This window comes from Arvicanthis niloticus, chromosome 28, assembly GCF_011762505.2.
Source record: "Arvicanthis niloticus isolate mArvNil1 chromosome 28, mArvNil1.pat.X, whole genome shotgun sequence".
NCBI lineage: Eukaryota > Metazoa > Chordata > Mammalia > Rodentia > Muridae > Arvicanthis > Arvicanthis niloticus.
In genome coordinates this window covers 21584879-21608763 of record NC_133436.1, presented here as the reverse complement: position 1 = coordinate 21608763, position 23885 = coordinate 21584879, and the positions used below count along the sequence as shown (strand labels likewise).

Sequence of the window (23885 nt, the reverse complement as noted above, 5' to 3'; positions counted from 1 at the left end):
TGCAGCCCCTCCCTCCAAAGTCCCCAAACCGAAAACAAACTAAGGGAAAGTATGTAGCAAACATAGCTGTTCTTTGTTGACACGATTGTGTGACACGCCGCGTGCTGTTTGATGGCCTTTTCAATCTCTACTAAGATTGCCATCTTACTATTTCATTTAAACTTGTCAGCATCACTTCATTCCCTCGCAGAGCCATCAGAATCAGCTGGAGATATTTGATGGACATGTCGCTCACATCAGTACCTGGCTCTATCAAGCGGAAGCTCTGTTGGATGAGATCGAAAAGAAACCGGCGAGTAAACAGGAAGAGGTCGTGGAGGTAGTCAGCGTCAGGATAATTTGCTGTGGTCTGTTCTCTTGTGCAAATGTGTTGTTGGTGGTGTGCATGCTGTTCTCAAGCACTTTGCTTTTCAACATTTGCCATGGTAGGAGAAACCAAGATTGCCCATGGTCTTTCATTGACCACCACTTTCTCTGGTTGATGGTGCTTCCTAACAATTCCATTTTATTAAAATAAAAAAAATGTTTATTTTAAATACCATTAATTCATAGTAAGCATCACATGTGTTTGGAATAATTCATATTCTCTCTCTCTCTCTCTCTCTCTCTCTCTGTCTCTCTCTCTCTCTTTCTCCTTCTTTCCTTTTACTATCAGCGTTTACTGTCTGAACTGGATGATGCCAGCCTCCAGGTTGAGAATGTTCGGGAACAAGCCGTCATCTTGGTGAATGCCCGTGGAAGCGCCAGCAGGGAACTCGTGGAACCAAAATTAGCTGAGCTGAGCAGGAACTTTGAAAAGGTGTCCCAGCACATAAAAAGTGCCCAAGTGAGTACTTGCATTTTTATAGAAGACCATTTCTTCCCATGGGCGTATGACTAAATGGTAGATAATTTTGTTCAGGCCTATTAATTTTTAAATGAATTTTAATAACTGTTTAGCAAAGCAACTTCTGTTACTTATGTGTGATTATTAATATAAGAAAATATTGCTTAGTAAATAACTCACCCAGGAGAGGCTTCAGTGCCAGTTGACAGTCCGGACAGGAATAAAACAGAGATAATTAAGTCATTTCTCAACTGTCGCATGATCATCAATCCCTTATCTTAAACTCATCTTCTTAATGTATGTGTTTATAGAAAATATATGTGTGTATTTGTTTATAAGTTGACAGATTTAAGTGTTATAAGCCATATAATGTATATGATATAAATTCAGTTTATAGTTCACGGAGAAACTTTCTGAATTTACTAAATCAAAAAAAGCTTTATCAATTCAGAGAGGGTCACAAAGAACAGCAATCTTTACAAAATGGTGTCTATGCTTCTGTGTTATTATTTCTTCAATTCACTGTGCATCTTTCTCATTTTTTTTCTCTTTTATTCTTTATTTGAAGAGGGGAGCAGGAGAAACACAATACCGTAGAGTTCTCAATGCCTGGCACAGACAGAGCTTTAGTAACTGTGAAGTGGAAAAGATGCAACATTTTCACAGTTTAGAGGGAGAACCGTGGACCTTACATGCCCATGCTGAGGGATCACAGGATGCCGGGCATTTAATAATCTCAGCTGTGCCCATCTGGTGGCACTTTAGAGAATCAGTTAATTTAACGTCTTGACTTTTATTTATTGAAATAACAAAGAGAAAAAATTATTTGTTTTATACATATGCAGGAAGTAGGTCTTATCTAACTTCAATTTAAAATATCTGGTATAGTGGGCCAAATTTTCTTTCCATGCCCTGGAGTATAATTATTCACGACTTAAAACAGTATAGCCAGACCTTTCTTGAGCATTTGTCTCCTTTAATCTTGGCTTTGTCTCCTTATTGTGTGACTTATTCCATTTTATTCTTTTTTAATAGATTCATGGGAATTATTTTTTTGACATTAAAAACTAAGCAGAAGAGTGGGGTAATAGAAATAATAAAGAAAATTAGCATTGCCCCCCCAATGACCTTTGCAGATCATTCTGTTGCTTAACTATTCTCACTCACTGATGCATGATACTAAAATATGAAAAAAACTATAGCATCTTGTACGTGCTCCCTTGAAATGGATTTTAATGGTAACGTTCTATGGGTAACATTATAATTTGCTAGGTTAATTTTATGAATGTTGGGCACTTGGGAATGTTGTCTTTGTTAAAATCATCTTCTTTGTATCTGCTGGCTCATCTCTTTCTTTTTTTTTTTTTTTTTTTGGTTTTTCGAGACAGGGTTTCTCTGTGTAGCCCTGGCTGTCCTGGAACTCACTCTGTAGACCAGGCTGGCCTCGAACTCAGAAATCCGCCGCCTCTGCCTCCCAAGTGCTGGGATTAAAGGCGTGCGCCACCACCGCCCGGCCGGCTCATCTCTTAATATTCTGTTGGTACTAGATTTTAGAATCCATTGAGTTGCTTCAGAGGTAGAAAATCTGTGCAGGTCAAAAAGTTACAATGCTACTTTCTTCATAGGTGGCAGACGTTGGATGTTTTCTTCCATTTTTCCAATTTTGAATAAAATTGCTATTCTTACTTTTATTTTCCCAAATGTGTCTGTATAGATGTGAAAATGCGGCATTAGGAAATACAAATCTTTTTTGAGGTTCCAAGTATCAAAAAAGCCAAGGGGAATTCTTCTTGGTTGGCATGTATGGGAGGTGTTCTCTGGGGTCTCCTTGCACCGGCTGAGGACTGGCCGTTGTTCCTTTCATGGCTGTGGCAGGGATGGTTTAGATCATGGCCCTGTAGGTGTCCACCTTGGCAACTGCCCTACTGTGCTCAAAGCAGCCACAGTGAACTGAATGCACTCCATGTCCCTGGCTCCAGGTTGAAAAGTGAGCAATTCAAATAAGACCAGATTGCCAAAAGCCATTGCTCTGTGATGAATGACATTAATGTCATTTCAGATAAATGCTGGTGTCTGCTATGACCCTGCCTCTCAGGATGATTTTGGAAAATGAAGTCAGTAGTACATTCACAGACGCCTCTTTCCCTTCCCTAGATGCTGATTGGCCAGGACTCTCCATCCCACCAAGGCTTGGACCCTGCTGGAAATGTTGAAGCTGCCAGGCCCTTCTCTGACTTGGAAAGCTTAGAAAATGACATAGAAAACACGTTGAAATTGGTGGAGAAGCACTTGGACCCCAGTAACGATGAGAAGGTGGGTGGTCTACAAACTCTACCCTCATTTTTTTTCTCTCCCTTAACAACATGGATTTTCTTGCTTGACCCGCCACACAGAACTGAAGAAATCCAGATATGATTTACAGGAGTCATTGCCGAAGCTGTCAGGTGCCTCATGCAATGCTTGAAGTTCATATACAACACTCATCTAATCCCAGCATTTGGGAGGCAGATGCAGGAGGAGTGGGAGTTCGTGCTCTTCTCTAACTATATAGCAAGTATGAGGCTACCCTGGGCTACAAGAACAAACAAACAAACACTGATGATGATGATGAGGAGGAAGCATCATCATTGTCGTCCTCCTTGTCGTCATCATCATCATCATCATCATCATCATCATCATCATCATTATCATCATCATCATCTTTACCCCCTACTTTCTGACTACCTATAATCATTAGCTAAGGTTTGATGAACTAGCTTTGGGATATTTTATTTTCAAATATAAAGTATTTGAAGAAGATCACGAGTAACGGTTGCGTCATTCAGGCCCATGTGACTTGACCCATGATTCCCTATGCGTCTCAGCTTAATTCTTACACTGACCAATGGAGAGTATTAAGTTTGTCTGTGCATTTTTTGTTTTTTAGTAATTTTCTGTTTTAAAAATATTTAGAAGGAGGAGGAGCGGGCCCAGATTGAGGAAGTTCTACACAGAGGGGAACATTTGTTACACGAACCTATGGAGGACAGTAAGAAAGAAAAGATCCGTTTGCAGCTCTTGCTTTTGCATACACGTTACAACAAAATTAAGGTAGGATACCATGGTCTCTTGCAACAAAGAAGTAACTTACCCAGTTGTGCCATCCAGGCTGGGGTTGTAATATTTACAGGCACGAGCGATATTCAAGCAAATCAGTTAGGGAAATTGTATTATTTCCCTCTCATTTTCTTTTTAGGTTTAATTAATTATCATTTTTTTTTTCGGAGTTGGAGATTGGATACTATGCCTGTTGTATGCTATTGGTTATTTGGGAATTTCCCATCATGCACCCTGATCATACTCACTTCCTAGTTCTCCCGTGTCTGCTCCCTCACACTGTGACCTTCCTTACTTAAAAAAAAAAAAAAAAAAAAGAACAAAAAAGGAGAGAGAAAGAGAGAGAGAGAATGAACCCCAAGTCCATTTTGTGTTGTACTCACTTGAGCATAGTCTACTCCCAGTGTTCAGCCCACAAGGGGAAACTGAGTCCTTCCCCACCCTTGCTAGAAGCCATCAGTTGTGGAGAGCTACATTTCAGCATTCTTATCACAGTTTTCAAAACTTCTCTTTGATGGCTTCCTTTTTAGGCTATTAATTTTTTTAGAGGTCAGGTAGAGGGTAGGGGTTGTCCCAGAAGCCTTCTGTGTTCCTTTTTCTTGACTGCATCTGTGGTCATTGAGAATACCGCAAGAGTAACATCCTTGTAATGTTTGAGTGATGCCGTACTCCAGGGTTCTTCTCTTTGGCAGTTTTTTCTGGAATGAGTTTTATTTGATCATTTTGGAGTCTGAGTGGATTCCTGTGCCTTGGGTTGCTGTTTATTGGCTGTCTCTGTCTGCATGTGCCTTGTTGTATGATCTGAAATGAAGTTGCCATTGGTGCCCACCTTTCCCATTTTCCTTCTTAGTCTGTCCTCTTAAAACGTAGCCCGTCTGTGTAGAAGGAGGAAACTTTAGTACCATCGTCAGCTATTTTCCTGTTCATTACATAATGTGAAGCAGGAGTCACAACTATTAGGCTTTGGACTGAGGATAGCTGTCTGAGAAGTGTGTGAGTCCACAAGCACGAGGACTTGAGCTGTTTTAGTTCAGTCTCCAGTCTCAGTTTATGTAAAAATGCTAAGCATGGTGGTACAGTGCTGTGCACACACACACACACACACACACACACACACACACACACACACACACGCACGCACGCGCGCGCGCGCGTATATTCATACTTTGATGTACATGTGTATGTGCATACCTAAGAATATATTCACCCACGCACATACTTGTGCATATAAGAACACATGCATGTATGCACATAAATATCTATGCATTTTCTAAAAAAAAAAACCCATCCTTGGTAGAATAAAAGAAAATAGAGATTTCAAGTTGAACTTAATGCCAGGGGTTTATTAGTTGCTTGGTATAAAGTCATAGAAAAACACTGTCACATGTGTGGAAGTCAGAGCACAAGTAAGTGGGTTTGTCCTTTCACCCTGTGTATCCAGGGCATCAAAGTCATGTCGTGAGGTTTAGTGGCATGTGCCTTAACCACTGAGCCATCTCCCTGTCTGCCTGTGCTGGTCTTACTTATGAGTATTGAAATTATTTTAAAAACTTAAGCAAATGCATAGCAATGAGAACAATACAGAGACAGAAGTGGCCAAGTACATGGTTGAGAGTAGTTAAACCACAGTCCTTCATGTTAGATCTAGGACTGACACATTTAATAAATAAAGCTAAAAATAATAATGAAAGATTCATGCATATATACATTGTATGCTGAACGTATTTTCTCCTATAATTCCCTGTCCTTCCCTTTCTCATCCCTTTTCCCTCCCATCATCTGTTCCCCGCGAAGTTTCACATCTACTTGCCTGTCACAAATATCAACATGCTTTTACATTGTTGTTGTTGTAAAGTAAAGAAAACACATAGCATGTTTCTTCCTGAGACTGGCTTAATTTGTTTACTGTGGCTGCATTTTTCTGCTGACCATGTAATTTCCTCTTTCTTTATGGCTGAATAATTCCAGTGTCCGTTTTCTTGACACAATCCTTACTTGTTGGACACCAGGTTTCATTACAATTGAGCTACTGTGCTGTAGTGAGCTCTGCTGCAGTCAAAGTTAGCAACCACAGGGACAGAACTTTGCTTATGTGAAACATCTTTCAAATGGCCTTTTCCCATTTGTTGGATGGAGTGTTACTATTCTGAAATATATATGAATTCTCAGTGTTAGGAATATAACTCAGTAGGTACTGTTCTTGGCATGTAATGTTTGGACTTTTAGCACCCACATAAATGTCTGGTAAATTTGGCAGCTCATCTGTAATTCTAATACCTAGAAGGGATAGATGGGTGATTCCCCAGAGTGAGCTGGTTAGCCAGAGAACAGCAGGGGGATGGCCTGAAATTCTCCATGTGCACATATATTAATTGGATTATTTTATCCTTATTTATGAAAGGAATGGGTGAGCCTGATCTTGTGATCTCACCCCTGCCAAGTTGGCCTCTCTCTCTCTCTCTCTCTCTCTCTCTCTCTCTCTCTCTCTCTCTCTCTCTCTCATACACACACACACATGCGCGCGCGCACGTGCACACACACACACACACTTAGTTTTAATAAAATTTTTATTTAGAAGTGTCTCCCAACTTGAGGTGTTAATTACTTCAACATTCTTTTATATTTGCTAGAACATAGAATTTCCTTTATTAAACATATGAATGCATATCTAGAAATGTCTCCAGAATAAGATATAAACATATAGCTTATGACAATATAAGAATTATTAGAGATAATCTTAATTACTCTCATTGATAAAGTCAGAAAACCTGTAAACTTGCCTTACACCTGGGTCTCTAGGAGTGCCCAGTTGATGAGAAGTTAACCAGTTTCTAGAAGACGGTGCACACAGATTTTTAAGTTCAACAGCATGCTACTGCTTCAATGATTTACAGCCTAGAGTTTTAATTTCACTTAGAAATCTTGAAGATAACTGTAATCTCTCAATGAAGAAACATGTATTTGTTATTGCTACTGTCTTCATCAAATTTGTAGAATACTCTAGTCCAAAAAAAAGGGAAAGCCTTGATCAGGGGACAGAACTTGGTTACTAGAGTGCTTGCCTCCATGTCCTGGGTTTGGTCCTCAGCATCTTGTGCACTGGGTATGATGGCAGGTGTGATGGCACATGCTAATGGTGCTACCACTCAAGAGATGATGGCAGGAGGATCATATGCAGGGTCATCTTTGACTGTATAGAGAATGGAGACCAGTCATGGTGTATAGGAGACCCTGTCTCCAAAGAAAGCATAATGTATCTGGGAACTGGTTATTTGAAAGTCGCAGACAACATTTATTAAAGTGCAGCTGTCAAGGGTAAAGTATTTTAGCACCCAAAGGACCAAGCAGCTCATCTTAGCACTGTATTCTGAGAGGAGGATCCAGAATTTCTGCAAAGGAGGTCTGAGTCCATCCTTTCAGAACCCAGAAGGATGTCAGGTGTCTGTGCTCAGCAACACTGTCTCAAAGTTACATTGGTATTTTTTCAATCAACACCTTCATGGCATTTCGTGTGCTAATTAATTAATTAATCAATCAATGAAATATGGTCTCATTCTGTTGTCCTTCCTGACTTTGAACTAAGGGATCCTTCTATCTCTGCCTCAGGAGGAATGAGACATGTAGGCGTGTGCTACTGTGTCCACTGAATATGTTTTGAAAACATGTTTAGCTTCAGTTTTGTGCAGTATGGCCTATAAGTACTTAATATAACTGTGGTGTTATAGAAGGATGATGCAATGATGATCTTAAAATAGTGTGCTTCATGAAGAACGTATGACTGGCAACATACTTGTGTTTCCTTAAGAACTCAGGGATGCAGATGTGCTCCCTGCTAGCTCGATGAACATGGACAATGGTGGGTTCACTCTGACCTTATCTGTCACATATAGTGGCGGGCTGCAGGTGAAAGCTGAGGGAGTTTGTTGAGTTTCTGTAGCAATGAAAGTTAAAATAGGATTATATTTAATGTTATTTTTATTAGCATTTATTACATGTATGATAATGGTTTCATTATGACATTTTATGCATGTGCATAATGTACTTTGATCATAATCACCTTATTTGTGTTTCTTAAAACTTTGGGTGACATTCTGGAATTCTTCAACACCCCTCTCCCCCTACCATTTGTTATTACTTTCATGGGGGAGGTTTTAAGATACTTGCCTATTTATTTATTTATTTATTTATAATTCTGTTTTAATAGACCATCCCTACCCAGCAGAGAAAAACAATTCCTCTTTCTTCTGGAATTACATCATCAGCCCTCCCTGCAGATTATCTGGTTGAAATTAATAAAATTTTACTCACTCTGGATGACATTGAATTATCATTTAATATTCCTGAGCTAAACACCACTGTCTACAAAGATTTCTCTTTCCAGGAAGACTCTCTGAAGGTAACAATCCAGGTGTTGAACTTTGGTAGCCATGGTTAATAGAAAAAGTACAGAAACAGTGCCAGTCTCCCTTTCCCTTCCTGTTTTGCCTTTTCCCTCCCCCTCCCTTCCTTCCCTCCTTTTCCCTCCTTCTCCCTCCCTCTCCTCTTTCATCCTCCTCTGTTTACCTTTCCTCTCCTTCTTTCCCTTCTCCTTCCCTCCCTCCCTTCTTTCCTCCCTCCTTGTTGCCTCTTGTTTTTTAACACAGGGCTTCCTTGGATAGCCCAGGCTAATTGGATGCTTATCCTCTTCCTCCCCTTACCTATGGAGAGATGAGATTCCAGGCATGACCGCCATGCTCACATATAAGTTGCTGTTGTACTTACTTAGATAATCCAAATCCTTGATTGTCCCAAATTAGTGATAAAGTATGGAAATAGTTACACTTTACTGTATTCCCTGGTGGGATACAACATTTTTTTTTTCAATTTAAAAAGAATCTAGGTCTGGACTTTTATGAATGCACATTTATTTGCAGTAGCAGAGATCTAGCTTTAATCTGATGTAAAATCGATTGTCATTTGTGTCAAATGATGTCAGGTCATCCATATTGATTTAAGATTGGCTGATTGCCCTGTTGTGGAATTGCATATTATTGCAAGTTAATGTTTTGAGTTCTTTGAAAGTTTTTTCTTATGTATTTGATTGTACTTCTATATAAAGTCATAGTACAATCTCTGATAGATTCAATAGTTCATTTTCTCATTTAAGCTACAGTAATTAGGCATTTAAAACTATAATTCCAGAAGTAGGCCTTTTTTTAACCTACATAGAATGCTATTAAAGCTACCTTTCCTATATCCTGCCTTGAAGCCAGTCAGAACATCTGGAGGGTGCTTTCCCATTCACCATTGTGATGGTATTCCTCACATTTTGGTGACTGTAAGATTTTTATATAGAAACGTCCATAAGAAAACCAACAGTGTCAACTAACCTGGACCCTTGGGGATTCCCAGAGACTGAATCATCAACCAAAGAATAAGCACAGGCTGGACCTTGCCTCCTCCCTGCCCTACACACATATATGTAGCAGATGTGAAGCTTGGTTTGACAATTGTCTGACCTCAGTGGGAGAAGATGCACCTAGTCCTGCAGTGACTTGATGTACCAGGGTGGGGGATACCCAGGTGGGGTGTCACCCTTCTCAGAGTAGAAGGGGAGTAGATTGAAGAGAGGGGCCATGCCAGGGTCATGGGGGGAGGGGGAGTTGTGCAATTGGGATGCAAAGTGAAGAAATAAAAAATTAGAGGAAAAAAATAGTCTTCCGTTTGCACACATAACAGTAATTAGCATACCACTTTAAATGAATGTCATATGTATAAATCTTTATCTGTGATTTTGTTTTTGTTCAATGATGTGTTTGCAGGATATCAAAGATCAACTGGACAAACTTGGTGAACAGATTGCAGTTGTTCATGAGAAGCAGCCGGATGTCATTGTCGAAGCCTCTGGTCCTGAAGCCATTCAGATCAGGGACATCCTCTCTCAGCTGAATACAAAGTGGGACCGAGTGAATAGATTGTACAGTGACCAGAGAGGGTATGTGAGTTAAGTGAATATTTACCTTAAAGTCATGTAAGTACAAGTTCACGGGTCATTGAAAGAGTCCATGTATGCATTAAAATCACGAAAATCAATTTTCCACGTATTTTAATATGACGTGATTAATAAATAGAGATGAGCTTCAATCCTTAAAGAGAAATGTGTCCACAGGCACACACCATTTAGCACATAATATCTTAATAATATGGGGACACCTTTAGTTTTTAGCATAAAAATAAGTCTCTTTTTTTTTTAATTAGAAAGGATTTTATTAATGCTCCTTTCTCCCACACGCCATGATTAATGTGAATGGAGAGCAGAAGAAGCTTCAGATAATTGGAATTCATATATAGCCACAGGCCTTCTTTAGCTTTTTTCTTCTCTATAACCTTCCACTTCATAGAATGTTTTGGAGCTTTTTTGTTATTAGACTTCTAACAGGGGCCTGTGAATAGGATTAAAGAAAAATAGGTGTGACTTTTTTTTCAGTAGCTGTGAATGTAGTGAAATGCAAATACAACATAAAATAGCCCAACCAAAAAAATACCATGTAACAGAGAATTTACCACAGAGCAATACATTGGAAATATTCAGATACAAAAGCAAGGAATCAATCATATGGTTAATTTTCTTTTAGCTCTATAATTCATGTGACTGTTCAATCAGTGAAGAAATAGGCCTTAGTAATCTTTGTTGTTATGTAAATTTATAAAATGGTCTTTTTAAGTAGTTAGTGAACATTCTTATGTACATCCATATATATATATATATATATATATATATATATATATATATATATATTGTTAGAACTGGCATAGTAGTTACTTTACATATTAGTTACACAAGTACTGATCAAAGCAACTTAAAAAGGAAGGATTGTTCTGGCTTATGGTTTCAGAAAATATAGTTTACATGATAGGCAAGACATGGCCACAGGAAGGAGGCTGGCTGGTCACATTTCATCAGCAATCAGGAAGTGTAGAGAGAACAGAAAGTGAGATAAAACCTCAAAGCCTCTGCCAAACTATGTGCTTCTTCCAGTGAGGCTGTCTTCTAAAGGTTCTTCAAGCATTTCAAACAGCGCCACCAGCCGGCAACCCTGTGTTGTAACACACGAGCCTATGGGTGACATTTCACATTCAAATCACAGCACTTGGTTATTACAGGAAGACAATTAAAAAAACAAGATGTTGAATCTCTCTCTGTATTATAACGTGAACTTGGCTACTATGTCCTTGGCTACTGTATTTATAAACTTGGCCTTCTTTTAGAACTCTGGCTAGCATTGGTAGGAATAGTTCACCAATATTACAGTGATAGGTTCATTGTTGTCTTTCTTTACTGTGTTCTCAATGGTATTTGAAGGTTCTTTGTAACAGTAATGGCTCATCTTTTAAACCAATGGATTGCTTCTTAATGTTTCAAAATGTTTCTCTACCTGGGAGATATTACTTATATATTATTTTGTTTATTTGTGAGTATTTATAGCCTTTTGTATGTCTCTCAAAATGGCATGTACCCTTTGACATAGAGCCAATTTAGTTTTATGAAATTATATCTTATAGTAGTTTCCTTTATGATTGTATACAGTTAACAAAACTTACATATCCGTTCCTTATATCTGCTGTGTGGGAGGAAATAAAAATGCATGTTTTGAAATCAATATTAGCTGTATGAGTTCAAATTTCCGTGAAGTCATCCATCAGGGTTTGAGTTTGGAATGCACTCTGTTTAGGTCCCATCTCAGTAGCCTTTCTACTACAGCTTCAGGACCATGAGTACTGTGCATTCAGTACCATAAGTACTGTGCATTTAGGACCATGAGTACTGTGCATTCAGGACCATGAGTACTGTGCATTCAGTACCATGAGTACTGTGCATTCAGTACCATGAGGAGTACTGTGCATTCAGTACCATGAGGAGTACTGTGCATTCAGGACCATGAGTACTGTGCATGCATGTCTACTTTTCAAATAATCCTTAAGTAACTTTTTGTACACATACAGTTAAACACTCACCAGCTCTAATTTGCCTCATTGGTCTTAAACAAATGACCAATGTCTCCCTGACAACTTTTCATTGTCCTTATTGTTATCGAAAATGTCATAATTTATAATTATGTTATCTTGTATTAATTTAGTTGTGATAATTATGCTTTAGTGTACCATTCATTTCAACTAAATGCTATATTTCTATTTGTAAGTTGTAAATTTTCTTCATCCAGTATGTACAATTTCCCTTCAATGTTCTAGAATAGTTATTCTCTTCTTGACCTTTTTTAAAACTTGCTTTTACATTGTTTCATCTTGAAAAGAAGCCTTCCATCAGTAAAATCACATACTTCTAAAAGTAGAGTAATTAATCATGTTTTTATGTTTTACTATACTTAAATGGTAAGGGTCTAAATTTGGATGGAATAACATGCCTATAATTAATCAAAAGTAACTGTGTAAGTTAGAAAAGGTAAAACCCTTTTTAATATAACACACTCAATTTAAACTGTTTGGTTTAAATGGTTTGATTGACTGATGTATTATTATGATTATTTTGAAAGAGAGGTTGCTTCTGGGTAGCTCCGAGAAGCTTGAAGCTCCTCTGAGACTGTTTCTTGTGCTCCAGGTCCTTTGCCAGGGCTGTGGAGGAGTGGAGGCAGTTCCACCATGACCTTGATGACCTCACACAGTGGCTATCTGAAGCTGAAGACCTGCTGGTAGACACTTGTGCTCCAGATGGCAGCCTGGACCTAGAGAAAGCCAGAACACACCAGCTGGTGAGTGTGTCCCATCCCCGGAGCAGTGTGTGCAAGAAGGTTGGATGCTTGTTCAGATGTGGTTGCTGAGATGTATCACAGAAGGTGGAACCAATTCTATTGATTTTTTTAAATTTATATGTACATATATCATTGTAATTTTTATCACTGTACTTTTTTTCTTACGTCTAGTTTTCAGTTTTGAAATTCTAAGAAACATTGGTCATCATATAAATTATAATCCAGTATTTAAAGAAGTTTTTAAAAAGAGAAGGTACCTTGAGGTTGCTGATGTGAGAGACAGTTATTTTTTAAAATATTTCAAGATACATTTCCCTTCAGAAAATTTTATATTTATAGTAACACAAAAAATTGTATCTAAGACTATATGAAAGACAGAAAAGAAAAATATACGTATATTCACCTTTGCTTTGTGTTCCTAACACTTACGCACGCCAGTTTTTTCTTCTTCCTTTTTAAAAATCATTTATTATTGTCATGAAAGGTTATTATTCTTTATGGACAGGCAAGCCTCTTCTAGGACTCAGCCTTGAGACTATGTAGCACCCCAGCAGAGTCAGCTGGCCAACACAATTGGTCACTAAAGAGAGAAATGGAGCCAGCAGAAGCTCAGACTTCCATTGCCAAACGTATTTCTTGTTTTCCTACATTTTCAAAATGTATTTTTTATAGACAGGTCTTGGGGAGTCAAAAACAATACCTCCCCCTCACTTGTCAACATGGTATTGTTTTTTTGTTTTGTTTTTGGAAAAGTTTGTATTACGGATAAGTAATTAGACTGACTTTGAAGTAACCCTTAATCTGTGACTTTAAAAATTTTACAGACCGAAGAAGCAGCATCTCAATGAAATGCACAGTGAAGATTTTTTTTTTTTATAAATGCCTGGTCATAAAAATTATATTGGCCAAATATTTGTGTGTGTGTGTGTGTGTGTCCACCTGACCCTGGAAATGTCATTAACTTCCTTGAAAAGACATTTTCATGAACATAAATAACCCTTGCAGGAATTTGTTTCTGTAGCTGTTAAGTTGGTGGTAGAATGCTGAGTACACTGAAGGCATCTGAACAGTTTGATTGAGTGGTGGAAGTTCATAACGTGTTATCTGTCCTAGGAACTGGAAGAGGGCCTCAGCAGCCACCAGCCTAGCCTGATCAGCGTAAACCAAAAGGGAGAGGACATTGTCAGGAGACTCTGCCCCTCGGATGCAAACTTCCTCAAGGATAAGCTGGCAGGCTTAAACCAGCGCTGGAGCGCTCTTGTAGCTGAGGTGAAGGAGCTGCAGCCCAGGTGATGATTCAGTCTGGATGTTTTGAGCAGAGGGGTGAAGATTTCATGCAAATTATATAGAAGCTAACCCAATACCATGATATTAATATTAGTGACATTTAAGACTTCCACTGTCCATGTTACTGATGACAGTTTTTAGGCTTTCTTGTGGCCAGGGTGATGACTCAGTCAATAAAGTAAAGTGCTTGCCATGCAAGCATGGAGACCCTTCCTTAGATCTCTGGCCCCATGTAAAGTTGCCCCTGTTGCAAAGAGAGGTTTCTTTGATGAGGGATCAGAATTACACTTATCTGGGGGAAAAGTTAAATATTTAGATTGTACTCATGAATTATGTTGGTTTAGGTAATTGCTGGTTGTAAGTGCACATCCAAGTTCCCTGACTTCACTAACCTTGGGTAGCTGGCTAGGTTTCTAGTACCAGGCATGGTTTCCAGTTTGTTGAATGGGCCTTATGTCCACTTAGAGAGCTATTAGTCGCACAAAGGTATTGTCCCACTCATGCATCCTAAGGGTTAATGCGTCATGCTGGTCACCCACCACAGCACTGATTCCCTTCTCACCACTGATTCTCTTCTGCAAAAGAAAGCTGTAGTGTCAGCCAGTTGCTTGAGGGTTAAATGAGACAGTATTTGAAAAGTGTGTATGTCTTAACTTTTTATGGTGAACATTTAAAATATCCATTTCTTTTTTTAAAAAAAAAAAGATTTATTTATTTATTTTATGTATATGAGTACACTATAGCTGTCCTCAGATGCATCAGAAGAGGGCATTGGATCCTATTACGGATGGCTGTGAGCCACCATGTGGTTGCTGGGAACTGAACTCATGACCTCTGAAAGAGAAGCCAGTGCTCTTAACCACTGAGCTATCTACTCAGCCCCAAAATATTCATTTGTTATAATACTTTGTCTTGAACTCATTTTCCCAGTGTGTTATTGCTAATGGTCAATTAATTTAATCAGTTTTATCAATATTCTCTTGCACTGGGCATTCAAATGTCACTAAGAGCTCAGACTGAAAAGATGAAGTTGAAAGGAAGAAAGCATGATCAAGGCAAGTGTCCACATGAAGATGTTGACACAGAGGCAGGGAAGGTGGGCTGTGCAAGTTGGTCCTAATGAAGAGGGATACTGAAGCTGAATTTCAAGGCATTTATAGTAATTTTTCATGAATTCTTTCTTGGTGAGCCTTTGTGGCAGCTAGCTTTCTACTGTAATAATGCATAATCAAGATGATTATCTTATAAAGAGAGAACATTTATTTTGGGTCTCAGTTGTACGGGTGTCAGTCTGTGAGTGTTTAGCCCCACTGATTTAGCCTTGCTCTGGGATATTGTGGTTGGGGTACCAGCTAAACCAGATGGCTTGCTTCATGGCCAGGAAGCAGGAGAGGAAAAAGACAACTGAGGCTCCCATGTCAGATTCTCCTTCAAGGTCACAGGCCTCAAGTGCTGAACACTCCCATCAGGTTTTGTAAAATTCCCACCACTGCCAGTAGCTTCATGGGCATCTATGGGATTTCAGAAGAAAATGCTAACCTTCCTGAGAGAAGATGTAGAATTGGGAGTTGTGAGTACCACACCCATGGCTATATGTGAGAGATGGGCAGATGAGGAGACAAAAAGATGAGGACCACACCATGGTTGTGTGAGAGATGGGAAGATGAGACAAGGTGAGGAGGACCACACCATGGCTGTGTGAGAGAGATGGGCTGATGAGGAGACAAGAGCGGAGGACTACATCCATGGTTGTTTGAGAGATGGGCTGATGAGACAAGAGAGGAAGATTCAGTGTCATAATGGGAGGTGCATCTGAGGTTACGTGCCATGCTCATGGATTTCCATGGGTCATCCTTTCCTGCAGTAATCAGCCAGATTACTGTTATAGTAATACATTAATATTAATTTCACCATTACTAATATTATCAATCAATTATTATACTTATAACATATATAAAACTGCATATTTAATAATAAAACATCAATCAATAATTAATATCAATAATACAATTATTAATTTATATAATACTATAATAATCAATGGTCAGTTAGGTTTTCTAAAGAAACCAAACACAAACCTGCTGCTGGCAAGATATTAACAACAGCTGCAGAAATGCCCGTCGATTTTCCAGTGGGTTTCTGTGGAGTATGGAAGCCATTCTTCCCCAACCTACAAGATGACCTCCTTGACTTTACTCAAGCTTTTGGAAGTGAATGGAATAATGAGTCTCTTTCTCAGCTTCTTGTATTTTTACTATTTCTGAAAACAATATTGTTTTTCAGAAATTCATATTGAACTTCACTTCTGTTCTTTAACCTATTTGTATTGGGGCCACTTTGGAACCCCAAGAAATTCAGGGTCATTGAAAATTACTACACTGTTTACTTTGTTTTTGTGTTGAGTGCCTGCAGGTAAATATTTGCACATTTACAGTTTATGGTGTCATTCCTTAATAAGCAATTCTTATACAGTGTTTGGCCAGGAATTTAGAATTTATTTCTACTCTTAGGAATAACCTAGTGCACATTATATTTAGGTTGTTCGCAGATGAAAATTACTTGATTATATTAGTTTCTTTTGTAGTTCTAGTTTTAGAGCATGAAAGTCATGATTATGAAACACTGGCAATTTAATTTTCAGTATTTCTGAAACGAAAGAGCTATACAGGTATTTTGTGTGTTTCTAAAGTTGTCAGATTAAATTTTTTTACATTTTACTATAATTTTTGCCACCATCATTTTTATTTTTATTTATTTATTTGTTTAGGAAGCCTAATAAAACTTTATTGTTCGTTTATTTCCTATTTAAACTTCATAGATTGCTTAGATGTTAATCAGCACATAAAGTGTATGGGAACTTCAGTTCTTGAAGCAACAGCAGGCAGATACTTTAATTATCCAATAGAACATAGGAAATGTAAGAAAGTGGGATGTAAATTCTTTCCTTTTTAAATTTAAATTTATTTTTTATTCAATATTTTATATATTTACATTTCAGATATTATCCCCCTTCTCTATTCCCCTCCCCCCATTAACCTCCTATCTTATCCCTCCTCCTCCTGTTTTACTTTTATGCTGTTTAAATTACATGCAAGTATTAAGGTCAGTTCTAGGTTGAGGAACTAGCAATACAATAGATGGAAATAGTCAAAGAACAAGCAAGACAATAAACACAGTCCCGTGATCACTATTTCTTTTTTTGTTTGTTTGTTTTGGTGTTTTTGTTTGTTTGTTTTTTCAAGACAGGGTTTCTCTGTGTAGTCCTGACTGTCCTGGAACTCACTCTGTAGACCAGGCTGGCCTCGAACTCAGAAATCTGCTTATCTCTGCCTCCCAAGTGCTGGGATTAAAGGTGTGAGCCACCACCGACCGGCATGATCACTATTTCTAAGGGCTTATCAGGATGACCAAAATATGTGAGCCTACTTATTTGTTTTAGCTTAAGGTTTAGATTCCTGCCTGTAATTACTTCTTTATTCTAGCCTAATATTTAGATTCCTGCCTGAAATTACTTCTTTGTTCTAGCCTAGAATTTAGATTCCTGCCATAAATTACTTCTTTGTTCTAGCCTAGAATTTAGATTCCTGTCTGAAACTACTTCCTTGTTCTATCCTAATGTCAGATTCCTGCCAGGCAGCCCCAAAAGCTCTCCACATCTCCCCCTTTTTATTGCACAAACCAGACTGAGCCTGTCTTAGGTAGTTCTGATAAGAATGCCTTCTTTACCTGTCGTGGAATATGCATTATCAAAAGCAATGCACTTTTGTCTTAGGTTGGTAAGGCTCTGTGCAGAATCTTACCCGTTTTTGCCTTGCCAGCCTGTTCATTTAATAACTATGTCTGGGGGTCCATTTTCAGTTTCAAGTCATGTACTTTGGCTGCCAACATGTTGATGTTGTTAAAGACAAGCTTTAACATGATGGGCAGGAATAAAAGTATTCCCAGGACAAAAAGGGCTAGCCTGAGCAAGCTATATATGCTATTCTTGAGGTTTAACCAAAAGGGAAATACTGACCTCAAGCCATGGATAACTTTATCAGCATTATCTGCAGCTCAATAGAGCAGCATTTTTTAAATTCATAATCTCACTATACAAAGTTAAAACATCCAGAGAGGTGTTAGAATTATGCCAAATACTCTACACATGTCTTTAAACTTTTTTCTAATTATAATGACTATCATTGTAAATTTTAGAAGTAACACAACTCCAATGGTATTTGGCATGACACTCAAGATGGCTCCTAACTCTCAAACCCTGAACCTCCTTCTGATAATTTGAATAAGTTATAGAGCATCAATCTGTTGTTCCAAACACCTATATAAATCCTCTTGTATACTCAACACATTAGTAACATTTTTTTTTTTTTTTGCTAAATGATTAACAAAAGTAGCTGTTTTAACTTCTTGTGTCAAGCAATTGCAGAAGTAGTGGTGCAAGCAATTAATGTAATTAAAGCTGTTATACCAGCAATAATCAAGCCCACTACCCTCTTGTTTCTGCTTAAAGCCTGACTCATTTCTTCCAGCACTTGCAAGCTTTTTTCAGTGAATCAAAGTTTTCTAATACTCAGGGCAGTAAGACAAAAGCTGGTTGATAGACCCCCGTAACAGACAAGCCAGGTTTCAACACACTAACAGAATTAGAAAGTATACAGTCAATGCAATTTACAATAAATACTGTGGAAGAGACAAAAGTAATTTTAACTTGACAATTAAAAGAGCCTTAACACATGCACTAACATTTGTTTGAAATTCAGATCCTGTCCCAACTTTATCTCTTGCAGTTATAACGTCATAGAGAACTGCAGCTAACTTCCAAATATGTATCTGAAAATGTCCAGATCCAGCCTTTCAAATGAAGACTATTATTTTCAATATTAGATTGATTTCTAGACCAGAACATGATTGAGTTTTAATGACTGGTCACCTTTAAGAAAAATACAAGAGTCTTTGTAACTTCTCTTTTTGATTCTCTGTCCCACAAGGTCTAAAAACTTGAGGCAAGGCAGCTTGTCCCATCTTGGATTTAGGCAAGCAAAAAATATTTTTTTTTTCAATATTTCTGAAACAAAATAACTATATAGGTATTTTGGGTGTTTCTAAAGTTATCAGATTAATTTTTTTTACATTTTATTATAATTTCTACCACCATCATTATTGCTTCATTTGTTTATTTTTTTAATCTTGAAGTGCATTTTCTTTTTTAAAAATAAGTTATTTTTTAGGCAATTTTTATTAGGTCTAAAAAGCTAAGTATTATACCTTTGCATTATGACTGTTGTTATTATATAATATTAACATACAATATAATATATATAGAATAGTGTCATAATATATATTGCATGCATATTTTGTTGTATTTATGGTATCATTTTATGCTTTTTATGGTTAAAATATAAGAAGTATCTTGAGATTGTTAATTCCCATTAGGGATGGCACAGTGTAATTTATTATAGTGTCCCAGTCAGTTTTCATTCAGTGTCTAGTTGCGGCAGCTTAAAAGTAATGATTCCACTAAGCTCTTAACAGCTTTCAAACTCTTTTTTATTTTAAATCTACAATCTTATATGTCATCTGGGTCCTGATCATACTTAATCGTCTGGCAGATGGCTGGTATCCCTAGGTGTTATTCTTACAGCATTAAAAAGATCTAACTAGGGAAATCTGCTGTCATAGTCATCTCATGGTCTCATGTGCACCCTTTAGACCTTGGCTGGATTTTTCCTTTGTCTCCTTTTTATAATGTGACACCCTATGAGTATATTATACTTATTTTAATGAACTAATCAAGCATATATATGTTATATATATATATATATATATATATAGTCTAATATTTGAAGATTTCAATTCTCAGTATGTTCCTCACTAATTTTTGCTGTCATATGTAGTAGGACTAATACTGCTACGTTGTGTATAAAACAAAAAATGATGTCTTTCTGTCTCCATGGAGAACTCAGATAATCACTCATTTTTTTCCTTGTTTTACACAAGGATATTTTCATTTTTTCCTAACTAATAGTGTATTATACAGCAATAGCTAACTTAAACATTTTCATATTAACTTGCCATTTAATTTTTATGATGAGAAGACTTTTCAGTGTGTCCGAATTTAATTAAGGAAAACAACCCCTTTAGTCTTCTATGTAATCTATTATAGTCTGTGTACATGGCTGTTAATGTTAATTAAAAATACACATTTAGTATAATTATTAGAAATTTTTTCTGTTGGGGCTATGGGGATCAGGATTTCCCAAACAAATATATCCTGTTTTGGTTACTCAGTAATTTCAGTCAGTATTTTCCCTACTGTGTTCTTTTAGGCTGAAAGGAGAAAGTAAGCAGGTGTTGGAGTACAGGAGCCGGCTAGGTGAAGTCATCTGCTGGTTAACGAAGCTGGAGACTTCTGTGCAGAAGAGGTCACCCCCTGACACAGAAGAAAATCCACGGGAATTAACAGTAAGGAGTTTGTAATATTTCCAGAGCTTTCTAATGCCGGATCAATACACTTGGGGAATCCGATAGTTTTGAATTAAGTGGAGTGGGATGCATAGCTTTGTCCTTTATGATAAGGGTGGTAAATTTGAAAGAGTTGGCTTTTTTTTTCCTCCATTATTTTTCGTTATTTTGGTCATGTGGAGATGAAACAAAAGATTAGCAAGTCTGATCTTGATACTGGATTAAGAGATATAGACTATCTTAAAGTGACTTAGAACATAGGACAGCCATGAAGTACACTTTCTGCCTTTAGATTTGGAAAGTCATCGCTGATTATTTGTCACGGTGACTTTTACAAGAAAATCCTGGGTGTTGTGTAATAAACTCATTGCAGCTTGAAGCAGGCTTAGAGTTACAGTTCAGCAATCAGAGTTTTTTGTTGTTGATTTGTAACCAACAGGATTTTGTAATGGTTGTACTTCTGCATATATGCATGCATGTGTATACACAGACACACAGTCTATAAAAATATGTAAAGACATATAGGTGCCTAAATATCAAATCTCTGTGAATGTTCAGATCCATAGGCATTTGTAGTTTCTATTAAGAATTGAGACATTAATAGTAGAACCTTGAACAGAATCTATTTTCCAAAAATGGCCTATCAGATAAAACACTGTGGTTGTGTGGTAACCTGACTCAGTCCCTCAAGCAGTGTTAAAAATCTAGATGTTATGGCATGCTTCTGGAGTGGCAGCATTCCTGCAGAAAGAAGCTAGGTAGAGACAGGAGAATTACTCAAATTCATTAGGGTCAGCTAGCCTAAGTACTCAGTACAAGAGAAACCCCACTTAAGTAAGGTGGTAAGACAGAACTGACTCCCAAAACTTGTCCTCTGACCTCCACATGTGTGCATGCATAGCACACACACACACACACACACACACACACACACACACACACACGCACATAGACACATTCACATTTAAAATAATAACATAAAAATTGTATTTGAATGTGACTAAAAATATATGTGTGCACACATACAAAGCTATGGTCAAAAAGGTAATTAATTAACTAATTTGAGAAGAGGTTTTGCCATAGAGACATATGGTCAAAGTATCTTGAGAGAGAAGATTTTAGTGATGATGGGAAATATGTGAGTAGTGTTCGTTAATTTTTTTCCCTTGAAGTATGAGGATATTTTTACTTTATGTAAAGAGACAAGAATTTCCTTCCAATGTCCTTTTGTAAAGATTGACAAAGGGTAAGTCAGCGTATTAAGATGGAGAAATATAGCAGTGATCAGGATGAACCTTGGCAATGTAAATATAGTTTGATACTTGTGAAGGGTGTGGTCCTAGAACTCTGGCCCAGCAGGTCTGAGCACTAACTGCTCTTGCAGAGGCCCCGAGTTCAGTTCCCAGCACCTGTGTCAGGCAAGCAGCTTGCAACTGCCTGTAAGTACAGCTTCAAGGAATCAGATACTCTCTTTTAGACTGTGAACTCAAATGTATATTCTTCCCACCAACATATATACTTGGTTAAGAATAATAAAAAGAATGTGTTTTGTGCACGAATATTCAGAAATATACACACAAGTGCATGTTCATGTCCCATCAGTGAGAGTGTGTTAACAATTTTGGTAAGCTGACTTTCCATTTAAGTAGCCTGAGTTCCAAATTTATAAGGATATTTTCTCAAGAGAATATATTATATATAGTATACTTCATAACTCTCCCTCAGAACAACCTTTTAACCATGGCTTTTTTTTTTTTTTTTAAATGATGATGCTTTCAGGACTTAGCCCAAGAGATGGAAGTTCAAGCTGAAAACATTAAGTGGCTGAACAGAGCGGAACTGGAAATGCTTTCAGACAAAAATCTGAGTTTGCGAGAAAGAGATAAGCTTTCGGAAAGTTTGAGGAATGTAAACACAATGTGGACCAAGGTGTGCATGTGGGAATCCAGTAATATGTTCCTCATGTCTATTAACCTTTAGATTATATTTGCTTTGGTGTGTGTGTGTGTGTGTGTGTGTGTGTGTGTGTGTGTGTGTGTGAGAGAGAGAGACAGAGAGAGACAGAGAGAGACAGAGAGAGACAGAGAGAGAAGAGAGACAGAGAGAGACAGAGAGAGACAGAGAGAGACAGAGAGAGACAGAGAGAGAGAGACAGAGAGAGAGAGACAGAGAGAGAAGAGAGACAGAGAGAGACAGAGAGACAGAGCGAGAGACAGAGAGAGACAGAGAGAGACAGAGAGACAGAGCGAGAGACAGAGCGAGACAGAGAGAGACAGAGACAGAGAGAGACAGAGAGAGACAGAGAGACAGAGAGACAGAGAGACAGAGCGAGAGACACAGAGAGACAGAGAAAGACAGAGAGAGACAGAGAGACAGAGAGACAGAGCGAGAGACACAGAGAGACAGAGAGACAGAGTGAGAGACAGAACGAGAGACAGAGTGAGAGACAGAGCGAGAGACAGAGACAATGTACCACAGGTAAGGGAATAACTTTTGGGAATTGGTTCTTTTCTCCCACATGGGCTCCAGGGATTGAACTAAGGTTGTAAGGCTTAGTGCAAACATTCTTACCAGATGAAGCCATCTTGTTGACCCCTATTTTTTGATTCCTTGAGTAAAGAATTGTTCTCTTGCTGTTGCTCTAAGTGTACAGATACAGGTCTGGCATATGGGTGTTTTTCAGCACTTTACAATAGTCTATATATTATAATATATCATATATATATCACAATATATATTTTCATCCACTATCACATGTATTCTTTGAGAATATTTTTATTTCACATGGGGTTCTTTGTTCTAGGGGATGTGTATATTCTCAAACATACAATGTTATGGTTGTTTATTGAAATTTGGCAATAAAATGCCAGTAATTATAGTCTGAAAATGAAGACCTTAAAATAGCTTCTTCATGCTGAACAAGACTTTCCCATGTCTGTTTATTTTTGGTGATATTTATTCCTTTAGTATGATTTACTAGGATCCAGTGGAATTTAATAACATCTGACAAAGCTTAAACTAAGATGGGAAGTATTTTTCTTATATGATTAATTTGTTTCATAGTGGGAATGGGTTAAAGGTAGATGACCTCATAGGATTCTCTTTATTTTGTCTGGGTACCCACTGGGGCAATATACAGAGTCTATTTGAGACATGGACTGTATGTGCCTCACCCTTGACTGTCAGTCACTTGGCTCTCTTTTCAATTCTATCAAACTGGGAGTCTCTGGGAATGCACTGGCATACAACGATAGCTCTGACAATTTGACATCTAGGAGGCTAAGGAGGAGGAGAATCTCCTCAAAGCCAGCCTGGGCTACATAGTGAGATCCTATCTCAAGAGGAAGAGAATAAGAAGAAAGAGGAGGAGGACAAGCTATGAGGAATGAAGTGGTATTATGCTGTATCTGACAATCTGCGTGTGCTTTCTAGATCCAGCCTTTGTGACTGTCAGTTATTGTCCATGTGAT

General features: G+C 37.9%; 1 protein-coding gene across 10 annotated transcripts in view; it reads left to right on the top strand.

Moving 5' to 3' along the window:
- Utrn (utrophin) overlaps positions 1-23885 on the top strand; it is a 493014-nt gene that overhangs the window by 199224 nt on the left and 269905 nt on the right. For all 10 annotated transcript variants that reach the window (XM_076926858.1, XM_076926860.1, XM_076926859.1 and 7 more), the window contains 10 exons: positions 191-319; positions 656-826; positions 2981-3139; positions 3779-3916; positions 8127-8318; positions 9724-9896; positions 12519-12669; positions 13783-13958; positions 20280-20415; positions 22195-22344. In XM_076926858.1, coding sequence (XP_076782973.1) covers positions 191-319; positions 656-826; positions 2981-3139; positions 3779-3916; positions 8127-8318; positions 9724-9896; positions 12519-12669; positions 13783-13958; positions 20280-20415; positions 22195-22344 — 1575 coding nt within the window. The remainder of the gene's footprint in view (positions 1-190; positions 320-655; positions 827-2980; positions 3140-3778; positions 3917-8126; positions 8319-9723; positions 9897-12518; positions 12670-13782; positions 13959-20279; positions 20416-22194; positions 22345-23885) is intronic.